Source organism: Stegastes partitus, unplaced genomic scaffold (assembly GCF_000690725.1).
Source record: "Stegastes partitus isolate 25-593 unplaced genomic scaffold, Stegastes_partitus-1.0.2 Scaffold1795, whole genome shotgun sequence".
NCBI classification, from domain to species: Eukaryota; Metazoa; Chordata; class Actinopteri; family Pomacentridae; genus Stegastes; species Stegastes partitus.
In genome coordinates this window covers 77,780-89,500 of record NW_007579526.1, presented here as the reverse complement: position 1 = coordinate 89,500, position 11,721 = coordinate 77,780, and the positions used below count along the sequence as shown (strand labels likewise).

The window sequence follows — 11,721 nt, the reverse complement described above, 5'->3', positions numbered from 1 at the left end:
GGAGAACCCGGAGAGAACCCACGCTGCACGGGGAGAACATGCAACATCCTGACCGGGACACGAACTGGAATCTTGTAGCTGCGAGGCCATCGTGAGCCCTGTTCTATAACTGACTTTTATATTTAGGAGGTATTAATCTACAGTCAGTGTGGTGCACTGTGCCGGACATCCTGTACACATGTACACACCTGTATTAGCTCATTGTTGGATGATTTGGGGCCAACAGAAACTATCTCTGTGTAATATGAAGCAAATATCACCCTATAAAGATAAACTAATAACCCAACAGTTACAGTTATTGACACATCCGGTTGCTATGGAGCAGTCAGCATCAGCAGTCATGCTTGTGTCCAGCTGTTAGCTCTGATTAGCTCCTGTCTGGTCTACAGCAACCCCTGAGACATCTGGCTTTGTAGCTGTCCAACACTCAAACAGTTTGCTAACCACAATCTGATCAGGAGCTGATATTAGGAGCTTTTTTTTTTTTTTTTTTTTTAAATGAAAAACTATTCATGTTGTGCCTGGAAAGTGTCAAGAGTTGAGCAGTTATGGGTAGAAAGATGCTAAAGCTCTCCGTGGATCTGAGAAGAACGACAGGATGTGACCTCTTCATGCACACAAAGGGCTTTAGTCTGTCATGGTTTTATGTCCATCATTCAGATCTTCTTCTTAGGCCTTTAAGAGACAGTGTGACAGTTTGAAATGTGATCATTCTCATTTCTAAAGTACAGTTATTATGGTGGAGAATAATTAAGTGACTCCAACAGTAAAACCCACTTTACTGGATTAAAATGTTCTTGAATGTCAGACTCCTGATGAACTAGAAACCTTGGACACCACCGGTCTGTATTCCAGGTTTATCTTTCCTTTTCTACAAATAGCTGAAACATTTATCTGACCTCGACACATCCTTCTGCTGCGCCTGTGATGTTTTCTTACAAATAAACAGATCTAGGAAGCACTGAGATAACTTTCTGTTGTGCTGTAGATCAGCGAGCTGCAGGGTTTGTGTGGACCTGCAGAGGGCGCTGTCAGTCCAGCCTCCTGTAACAGACTCCAGCTCAGCAGCCAGACACCACATCAGGAGCTGGAGGGACGGGAACAGGAGCTGGACACCCTCCAGAAGGACAGGTTAGAGCTGAGTGGGATCATACAAACGGTGCATGTTAGGATGAGGACATGGTTCAGTGAAATATCAGTGAATGCAGATATTTGTGACTGTAATTATGTGTGAGTGTCTTATGGAAGATAAGACTTTGGCATTTTAGGTGAACTCATTTACTTTACCAGACATGTGACACAATAGAGGAGAATAACACTGAATCAGAGACACCACTGTGAAGCTCATTAACCATTTAAATGTGTCTTACTTCAAGCATCACAACTTCTTGGAGGCAAAGTTTGCTTTCCTGCTTGGAAGGTGTCATTTCCACATCAGTGTGCCTAAACTGGGCATGTCTGACCATGTGAAGCTGTCACTGGTGATGCTATGTGTTGCTGTCCTCTGTGCCAGAGTGCAGGCTCAGACGGAGATCAGAAGACACCAGGCAGAAGTGGAGAAACTCCAGAGACTCCTGACCAGCACTCACTCGAAGAAGACCAGAGCTGTAAGGACTCTCTCATTCACACAGCGTATAGGAGCTATATGAGGATCCACAGCTTTGATGTTTGTAGATGAAAGTGTTCCTGTTTGGTCGTTATTCATATCAGACTCCTATATTCACAGTTTCCCTGGCAGTATACGGTGTTTTAGAGAAGATGATGGTGAAGGTTTAAAACATGGAAGGTCAGCGTGATTCATGGTTGGCAAGAGGCCTGGATGGTCACTTAGAAATCTGATTTTCTTTTTTCAGTCAGCAGTGACAGTACATGACATCAGACCTGTAAACACACGCAGCCAGTGAGAAATAATCAGGATGAAAACATCTGTACTGTGTCACATGCTCTGTAAGCCAGTCGGTCTGTTTGGATTCATGACAGAGAACATACAGAGCAGAACTTCAACTGGAACAATAAGGGCTCTAAAGGAGTCATGTGAAAGTTTCAGGAACACAATCATTAGTTTTTTATAAGAATTAAATGAGAGGATGAGCTCTGTTTGGTGTGCCGGACTCCTTCTAAAACCGCAGCGTGTTGTTTTCCCACTTCAGTTTTCCTGCAGGGTGAACAAACTCGTTATGACGTGTCAATTAATTAAATTAAGAGGTGTCAGTAAACAGATTGTGTTTTATTCTCATGGAGCTATGCTAACTGTTCACCTGTTTTGTTGCTAAACTAAGCCAGCCAGCTGCTAATTGTTGCTAACCTTTAGCAAGAAATTGAACACACATATTTCCCATCATGTTAAACTATTCCTGTGCATCGTGATTTAATGCTGAAGCCCCAAGAGGCCTTTGACAAAATCTGGTTTACAGACCTGTATTATTTCAGTCTTACTTATCGGGCTTGTATTTCAGAATCATTTTCTAATTAATTACAGCGTAACAATAGTGGAGGTGTGTAGGACTGTAGCCTCGGAGCACGAAGCTCAACGCTAAATAAAACCTGCAGGTTAATGTATGCTTTATGGAAACTTAGGGGGTGAACAGTGTCCCCCTGGTGGGTTCACAAAGTGTTCATGTTTTTAGAGGTGTGTGTATTCTCTGCCTGTGTGTGTGCAAATCGTCCAGTTGGAGTCCTTGCAGAAGGCCTTGGTTACAGCCAGAGGCGACAACAGGAGGCTGGCCCACAGTTTGGATCAGGCTGTGCTGACCAACAGCAGCTTACACAGGAAGCTGGAGCAGGCTCGAGACCAGTACCAGGCCTCCATCAGGCTGAGGTACAGCGTCGGAACAAACAGCCCATCGACACGCTGTTACAGGAACAGGACATCTTATACAGCATGTGTTCATGATGTTTTTGTGTGATGTCATCGTATGTTGCAGAGATGACGAGTTACGTGAAGCTCGGACAAAGATCAGCTGTTTGTCTGCAGATCTGAGCGCCATAAAGCACCAAAGCAGGGAAGACTATCAATCATCCATGAAGACACTGCATCGAGAAATATCAGAGGTACCAACTGGAGCAAATCGTTCATGTTGTTAAAGAAAATAATGACTGATTTCAGCTCTGAGTTCTGTGCAGGTCCAAAACATTCCCCTGCAAAGGATCACATCCTCCCACGTCTCCCAGTAAACAGCGTCTCAATCTCAAACGATTAGTGGAAAAACCTCCGAGTAGGACTTTAAAAGTTGCCCAAAAAATTCTAAGAGACTTACTGAAGTGTGTAAATATGTATGGATGTGCATAATCTCTGCTGAAAAGCCTCACCTCCGACTCCGCTGAGTGTCTTTGATGCACAGCACAAAACAACACAAACTGTCAAACTTCTCAGCACAAGTTTCTTTTTACCGCATCTCTGCTGTTCTCAAAACTAGTCGGCTAATGATTCATCTATGAAAGTAATAAAAAACTCACAAGCACTCTTCTGGAACATGATGCCACATGTTTACCTTTGTTCATCCCTGTTGTCTTCTCCAGCTAAAAACGACAGTTCAGGATTCATCAACCAGGTCCAGTGAACTGTCCAAGACCAATCAGGATCTGCACAGACGGGTGTCCGAGCTGCAGCAGCTGGTGTCCAAACAGAAAGCTGGTATCAGAGAGCAGAGGAGCACACATGGACAGGACAGCTCTCAGAAAGTGGAGGTAGCGTCACTGCACACAGAAACAAGTTGTAGAAGTGGCAGTTTTTATTCCTTCATCAGCTTCTGATCTGAAATAGGAACACATGGTGATGGCTTGTGTGGATACTGAGTGTGCTGTGCTCTCAGCAGAGGTCAGAAGAGAAGATGGGGAATCTGCCTGAGCAGGAGCAGAGCGACGGTGAGCTCCTGGTGGTCGGGCTGCTACCTGAACAGGTGAAATGTCTCGTTTCACATTGTGCTTTTCTCCCTTTATCCCTGCTGTCTTTATTTCTTACTGTTACTCTCCAGTCAGACGTGGGCTTCATCTTGACTTTCTTTGAGTTCAAGGTGAAGCTTCAGCTGTTTCTTTAAAAATAAATGATGCAGCTCTTTGAAGCCACTGAAACCTTGAGGCTTGTTAGAAAAAAGGTTAAGTAACGCAGGCATTTCAAAACAGTCATGAGGAACTCCTGATTTGATGTGTAGGAATAAGCCTTTAAGTACATCTTTATCTGTTTTTTTATACTAAATCCCTGCAGACCTTCAGAGAACTGTTGATCTTTAAAAGCACTGCTGGCTGAATGTTTGTTCCCTCTGATGTGCCCTTTGTAGGAGTGGAAGATATTTTCACTTGTTACTGATGTTTTCAGTCGAAGCTATCTGAGTCCAGATCTGCTGATAGTCAGAATCAACCTGAAGAACATTTTCTATTGATTTGTGTCGAGCATGTCGGCCTGCTTCACTTCCAACGGAGAGTTTGAGGGACTTCAGAACGTCGTCATTCCTTTAGGATTTTATAGGAAAACTGGAATTGATTTCATCCTTATTATAGTTTATTATATCATTTACTAGATTAATGTCCTGGTAGCGAGACATTGTGGGATTTCACATCATTGCAGATTAGCATCACAAAAAAATGAAAATGTTTTCAAACAAATATATAAAATGGGACTTAACGGTTTTTTCCTTCTCAGTGCAAACAAATGATCGCTTGCTGCTCGTTACTTTGACGCCTCCTTCTAAGCAGGAGTCACTTGAGAACTTTTATGCTTTTAAGTTTCATACTTTAGAACAATCTGCTATGAAATATTGGCCAGTTTATAAAGTCTGTCTCAAGTTATTTAACCTCTAAAAACTAAGAATCTCTGTGTGTCAACGCTACATAATTGGATGTTTTGGGGTTTTTTTCATGAAAATAAACCTATTCTGTCCTAAAATCCTTAGAATTTAACAAGAAGTAAAGCCCATGCTGTGCATTAATTCTTCTTTCCTTTGGAAAAGCCACCGTGTTTTGGTTTCAGATTGATTTTCACCGGTTTAACAGATAATCTTGTTGTATGACAGCCGGCTGGTTTGCACAGCTTGCTGATGCTGCACTGTGTCCTGTTGATTCCTGCTGGGTTTTGCAGGTTACAAGCAAACGGCAGGCAGAGCTGGAGAGGTGGACTTCTACCATCGAACGCTGGGAGGCCAAGAGAGAGCTGGCTCACACCGCTGGAGGGTCCACGCAGTGAGGACACAGCTGATAACACAAGCACACTGATAATAAGCAGCACATACAACACACACCTGATCACAAAGTGACAGGGATCCTTTGTATTTATTCAAACATTAAACAGCGACCAACAGAGAGGAAGAGATAGCAGCCACACGTGAACCAGCAGCCGTCACTCAGACATGTGTGTGTGTGATATCCTCCACATTTATCGATCAGAATTTAATGTCGGCCAAGATGGAAACATGCAAACTGTACAACCATAACCTCTGATATACGTCTCCTCTGTACAAAGACTCTCATGTTTTTGTACCAACAGGTTCTTTATACAAAAGTAGTTTTAAATAGCACTGTGTACAAATGTATGACTCTCCATCTACCATAGTTGCACTTCATTATGTACAGAGTGTTGGTTTGTGTAACTGTGAATGCATGATGTGAGGTCACGCTCTCACTTGATTCCCGGCTTGTCTCGGATCATTCAGAGTTCATCAGAAACACTGATCCACAGCTTCTAACTGACAGGACTCTCCCTTCAGCTTGTCCGTTGGGGTCGATTTGAGCCCGTGTGCTGAATTCCAGTCAGAAAAAACGCTCTCGTCTCCTCTCTTTGTCCATCTTTGACCGTTCTGTGTGTTTGTACTGTAGGCTGAATGTAGATCGAGCTCGGCGCTGCACTGTGCTACAAATCCTGAGAAAAAACATCCACCATGAGTCAAGCTTCTTTTTTTTTCTTTTTCTTTTTTTAAGTTGACAAATCTTAAAAACCGTACAAACACTCACAGTGACAAGAGACCAATGCAGGCAAACAAATACAACAGTCATGACGGCTCAACACTGACCATTGCTCTCTGCGGCCACAAGAGGGCAGCATTGTACAAATCAAAGTCCGAACCCAAACTGAGACGACACCAATGTTTTGGCAGGCACCAGGACGCTACTGATCCCAGTTCGTTTAAATGGGTCCTTGCCCAGTTTACATGTGCCCCTCTTTACTCTTCACATAAGCTGAAGTTTGTCTAGATGATGCTACGAAGGAAGCGAACATGTTGCTTAATTAAAAAACAAATCGCTTATGAATCCTATGCGTAATGTATGTGGAATATCTGCTAAATACAAAAATAGATGATCTGAAAGTAAATCAAACATAGAAAAATATATATAATCAAATCATATATGTACACAATCAATAGCCATGTAACCCATGCTTCGTTTGATTAGTACAGACAGTTATTAACAGACAATCGATGTATAAAGTCAAGAAATATAATGAGGATGAGACGATACGTTTCCTCCATGTGTCTGTCACAGGCATGAATGGGATTTCTCTGCATCGTCCTGTTGGCTCTGGCAAATATGGGATGTTGGAGAGGGAGGCGGCTCAGGGACACTGGTTGCTTTAAAGATGAAGTTAATCCCAGGTCAGCAGGCTGGACGGAGAGGTCACCAAACTGAGCACTTGTCCACAGGGTTCATGGGGGAACCCTTGGGACAGTGGAACACTCGGGCGAACTCGTCGAACTGGGAGACGCTGCCAATCACTCTGCAGGGGAAGGAAACGGAGAGAAACTAATGAGGAGACTGGAAACCGTTTGCTCACACAGGAACCACACAACCTCTTCACTGTGGCGAGCTTCAGCTTTCTAAACGGATGTCTTCGATTTGAATATTATTTTACAGCTGAGTTTCTAATCATTGTGCACGGATGTCTGAGAGGAATGACCTTGTGTGTGTGTTGTACCTGTAGTGCTCTGGTGCATGTTTGTCCGTTAGCAGCTGCAGGTAGATGGACTGAGATCTCCTCTTCATACACCAGTTCTGAAAACACAGTAATAACACACCGCTGACCAAAAGTGGACACAGTTTCACCCAAACAGGACGCCCTGCAGGACAAGGGATGATCTCGTTTCCAGAGCTGGAAATAAAGTCCGTTCACTCAACGACTGAGTTACTGGCACATAGAAAATGTTTGTTTTCTGCTATATTTCTGGTTGTTTCTAATACTGCTGCTGCACAACATTTCAGAGGGAAATATTGCGCTTTTTTACGGCACTGCATTTGTCTTAAGAGCTGTAATAGGTAATTTCAGAAGACGAATAAGCCAGTGGTTTTCAATCTTTTTAGCTGCTGTTTACAAAAAAACAAGCATTATCCCATTATGCCATTATCCAGATGTGAGTTGTTAGCAGTTATACCAACGAGTGGCTTCCTCTCTAAATGTCTCAGATGGTTTCATTAAAATACCCATTAAAGGCCAGAAGAGATAAAGTTATACAATACTTACAAAAACCCAGTACAAGCTGGTCTACCAGGCTGCTTATATAACAGAACAAAACCGCTTTTTTCCTTCTCACCACAATAATTGTGTCAGATGAGTTCCAGCTCGACTACCCACAACAACAACAAATGCTCGGTGTATAATCCATCTCAATGACTTCATAAGTTAGCCTTGGTGGTACAGTGGTGGGCTGCAGGTGTCTCGGTGGTTTGCACCGCCGCCTTAACTACAACAGGGGATTCTGCTTGTGGTGCTGAATGTTAGCAAGCTTTAGATTTGTTGCTTCAGTTTGTTGGCTTTGTGTCGCTGTTCTTCTCTGACGGCCACGTTTAGCAGCACTGGTCACTGCTCAGTAGAAGTTACTTTACTTTGTTATAAAGGAATATTTAGGGCTGCAGGTGGATCAGTGGTTAGCATCGTGGCCTCACAGCTAGAAGGTCGCCGGTTGGCGTCCCGGTGAGGACACCCGGGATCTTTCTGCGTGGAGTCTCCATGTTCTCCCCGTGCAGCGTGGGTTCTCTCCGGGTTCTCCGGCTTCCTCCCACAGTCCAGAAACATGCTGAGGTTAATTGGTGATTGTAAATTGTCCGTAGGTGTGAATGTGAGTGTGCTTGGTTGTCTGTCTCTAAGTGTAGCCCTGTGATAGACTGGTTACCTGTCCAGGTGAACCAGCTGGGATAGGCTCCGCCCCCCATGACCCTAGTGAGGATGAAGGTGTAGAGATGATGGATGGATGGACTTCATAATTTAATATGGAGTATTATGTCACTCAAGAGTCGTTCCTCTGCCAAACAGCTTGTGGTGATTCCACAGCACTCTGTTTGTTCATCACACTTCTGTGCTTTTACTGAAGTGATGTTTGATGCAACACATCAACCCCGACATAATGGATCAGAACATTTATTCCACCACTTGTTGCTCCATGATTGGCCAAAGTTGGTCATAAAGTATGACATATTTGCCACTAGTTGACCCTCATCGGGCCCGTTAATGAAACAACATGTGATCCAAACACTGGGCTTCTTCTTTGGAGGTAAAACGTTTGTGTAATTACGTGATCAGCTGCTGTTAGAAAATGAATCTGCATCGACGTCCCTCTCTGGTGTAAAAACTCATCTCTGTGTATTAAAGTTACATCCATCCATCATCTCTACACCTTCATCCTCACTAGGGTGGTGGGGGGGCGGAGCCTATCAGAGCTGACTCAGGGTGAAGGCAGGTTCACCTGGACAGGTCGTAAAAGTTACATATTTATGGTTATTTGTAATTAAAATAATCGTTTTACAGACATAAATCTACGTCATTGCTTCCTTGTGCAGATCAGTAAAGTCTCCACTTGTTTAACCTGCAGCCCCTCCCCCACACACTGCAGCTCAAGCACACCAGCTCACCAAAGACCCACACACTGTAAAACCACTGTATGCTACACAATGGCAAGGTGCAATATTGGACCAGAAACCGGTTCTGAAGAAGAATAGTGATGCAGAAAGCTCCACCGTGCAAGCTGACGGATTGTGTTTTTACGTTTGCCGTGTATGAAACCCCAGAAGTCTGACTTCATGTTTTTTCGACCGTCATCAGCGCAGGTTCACGGTGGAAACGCTCATCCATGGCGCCGACTGCTTATTCCACTCATGGAGAGTCTTCCAGCATATAAATACAGACACCACAGAAACAAGGATAAAAGCTAAATTTCACTGTGGAGGGTCTTTATTGAAGCGCTTCATCATTATATTTCGAGTCAGCAGTGCCACATCTCCTCCAGTTCAGTTCAAACCTGACTGCATGTTGTGCTTTTTGCTCTTTATTAATCTTCTACTCTAACAAAGTGAGTGTTTAAGTTTTGGGCTCAAGCACACCAGGACATTTTTCTGTCATTTTGTTGACACAACAATCAGAACTTTAAAAAAAAATGTTGATTGCAGCCAAATATTTGTTACAAACGAGACATTTAATAAGTTTGTCTGTCTGTGAGGCTGCTGCCTGCTGTGCTCACTTGTAGACTTGACCACATTCATTTTGGCTGACGTGGCCGACTTGCCCCAAGCTAGAAATGATGCTTTATATTCACCATGGACACACACATATGACATTTCAAATGAATGTACGCACGTATACACCATCTTCATATCACTTCCCTGTGGCAAGACTTTTAAAAAATGGGCTAAAACACTCCACGTTGCATTTTAAAGTGCGTCTAGATTTTGCCACTCTTACATTAAGCCATGAATTTCAATGAAACCATTGAATTTCAATGACAAGTCGTAATAGTTACAAGGAGCAGGGGAGGTCTAGTGCTTAGAGACACTGTATTGTCATCAACACGCTGCTTTTTTTGATCGCTCCAAATAGTTAATGCATCCATCCACTAATGTTGGGAATCATATACAACTCCTACCTGCCCTCTACGATCAGCCGCTCCAGCTGAGAGTGGCAGCTAAAAGGATTTAATATGTAAATGCAATGAAAGACAGTCGTGTGAATTGCATTGAGAGGCTTCTGTACCTGAGCGAAGGCAATGAAGAGCAGCTGTTCGTGAGTGTATTTGAGGCCTGGCAGAGGCCTCTCTGGACCGTGTTCCCTCACCCACTTCTGATATGCCTGAGGGCAGAGAGACAGGTGTGCAAGGAGGGAGTGATGACAGGCAGGAGATGCAAATCAAGTTATGATCCCTCAACTCGTGTCCAAAGAAGTGTATTTTCTTAAAGGTAGAATTGGATCTGACACCGAACAGGATACTTAATAAAACTGTCTGGCTTCCTTCAGCTTCATGATTGACTTCACTAACAGACATTATGGCTCCATGGATGCATTTGATATTATGATTTATTTAAACATATTTATTTACTGCCTTTGTACTTTTGCATCTGAATGCACAAACACTCTGGTGTAACTCAACATGGAGCTGAATTATGCAGCGCAGGTGTTCTGCTAAAACACACACGCACATAAACATACAAGTAAAGCTGTTTATCTTTTAACCTGATTCTGAAGCACTCCTGCTCTTTCCTTTAATGCAAATAATGCACAGAAGAATGTAGAGAGGGAGATTTCTGACCCGGAGCGGAGGGAGACTTTGTGTGCTGATAAGGGCAGATTCTGATATTTGGATTTTGCAAAGCCGCATGGCCAGAGTGTTTGAACAGTGATGGCATCAGGTGTTACTTACATAGTACGACAGCTTTAGGCCTCCCATGTCTGCTATGTTCTCCCCCAGAGTCAGACGACCGTTCACCTGGACACACAAGGGAAGCTTTTGAAACACTTAGAGCTCCTAACAGCTCTGCTCTCGTGTGCTTCATGGATGTACTTTAACTGGCACGTGATTTCAGCGCTACTGTAAAGTTCCTGTGTTGTTGTTTTTTTTTACCAATTATTTGCAGCCTACAGATCTTGTCCTAGGATGCAGCAATCTTAAAGAAAAATGTTAGCACTTGAGAACTGTGCTTATTCGCTCTCTGAACATCCTGTTAGATAATAAAATAAATACCACCCTTATATCTTGTTTTTATATCTCATATGTGTGCCTGGCTAGTTCTCGGTTAGCTGCAATGACTTCCCAGATTCGCAGCAGCTACCTGTTTCCCCTGCTTCTAGCCTGTAGACTAAAGCAATGGCCAGCCTTATATTTGCAATAGAAGAGTGGTATATGCATTCACACTGTGTTTAGAACCTTCCTGCCTTTCTAAACATAGATGGACATAGGGTCTGGCTTAGTAAAGTGAAGCAGGTCTGCATTCTCTCTAATGGCCAGCAGGGGGCAACTCCTCTGATTGCAAAATAAGTCTGTTTGTACAGAAGTCAGTGCCAAAAAGAGAACATTTTCACCTCATTTGCTACCTCAGTAAATAATTTCCTTACACGTTTATGGCCTTAATTGCTCGTTTCAAGAGATTGGGCATACAGCATGATGCACATTGAGTACATTATGGTCCCATTTAGAGTAAAACTGATGATATAGCAGAGTATGTTTTGGGAAAGGACTACGTTAGGAATGCTAGGTCGCTACTGTACTACTGTGTCCTCTGGAAGCCAAGGCATCCATCCATCATCCATCCATCATCCATCCATCATCCATCCATCATCCATCCATCCATCCATTCATCCATCATCCATCCATCCATCCATCCATCCATCCATCCATCATCCATCCATCCATCCATCCATCCATCCATCCATCCATCCATCCATCCATCCATCCATCATCCATCCATCATCCATCCATCATCCATCCATCCATCCATTCATCATCCATCCATCCATCCATCCATCCATCCATCCAT

The 11,721-nt window shown here is 43.4% G+C and overlaps 2 protein-coding genes across 3 annotated transcripts in view; one reads left to right on the top strand and one right to left on the bottom strand.

The window, feature by feature from the left end:
* LOC103372644 (coiled-coil domain-containing protein 150-like) overlaps nucleotides 1-5,619 on the top strand; it is a 10,746-nt gene extending 5,127 nt beyond the window's left edge. Inside the window, exons 6-12 of the mRNA XM_008302331.1 lie at nucleotides 989-1,131; nucleotides 1,514-1,607; nucleotides 2,670-2,818; nucleotides 2,925-3,051; nucleotides 3,520-3,687; nucleotides 3,813-3,899; nucleotides 5,075-5,619. Coding sequence (XP_008300553.1) covers nucleotides 989-1,131; nucleotides 1,514-1,607; nucleotides 2,670-2,818; nucleotides 2,925-3,051; nucleotides 3,520-3,687; nucleotides 3,813-3,899; nucleotides 5,075-5,179 — 873 coding nt within the window. The 3' untranslated portion in view covers nucleotides 5,180-5,619. The remainder of the gene's footprint in view (nucleotides 1-988; nucleotides 1,132-1,513; nucleotides 1,608-2,669; nucleotides 2,819-2,924; nucleotides 3,052-3,519; nucleotides 3,688-3,812; nucleotides 3,900-5,074) is intronic.
* ecel1 (endothelin converting enzyme-like 1) overlaps nucleotides 5,247-11,721 on the bottom strand; it is a 56,958-nt gene continuing 50,483 nt past the window's right edge. For both annotated transcript variants that reach the window (XM_008302322.1, XM_008302323.1), the window contains 4 exons: nucleotides 10,608-10,673; nucleotides 9,944-10,039; nucleotides 6,902-6,978; nucleotides 5,247-6,703 (listed from right to left, as the gene is read on the bottom strand). In XM_008302322.1, coding sequence (XP_008300544.1) covers nucleotides 6,604-6,703; nucleotides 6,902-6,978; nucleotides 9,944-10,039; nucleotides 10,608-10,673 — 339 coding nt within the window. In that variant the 3' untranslated portion in view covers nucleotides 5,247-6,603. The remainder of the gene's footprint in view (nucleotides 6,704-6,901; nucleotides 6,979-9,943; nucleotides 10,040-10,607; nucleotides 10,674-11,721) is intronic.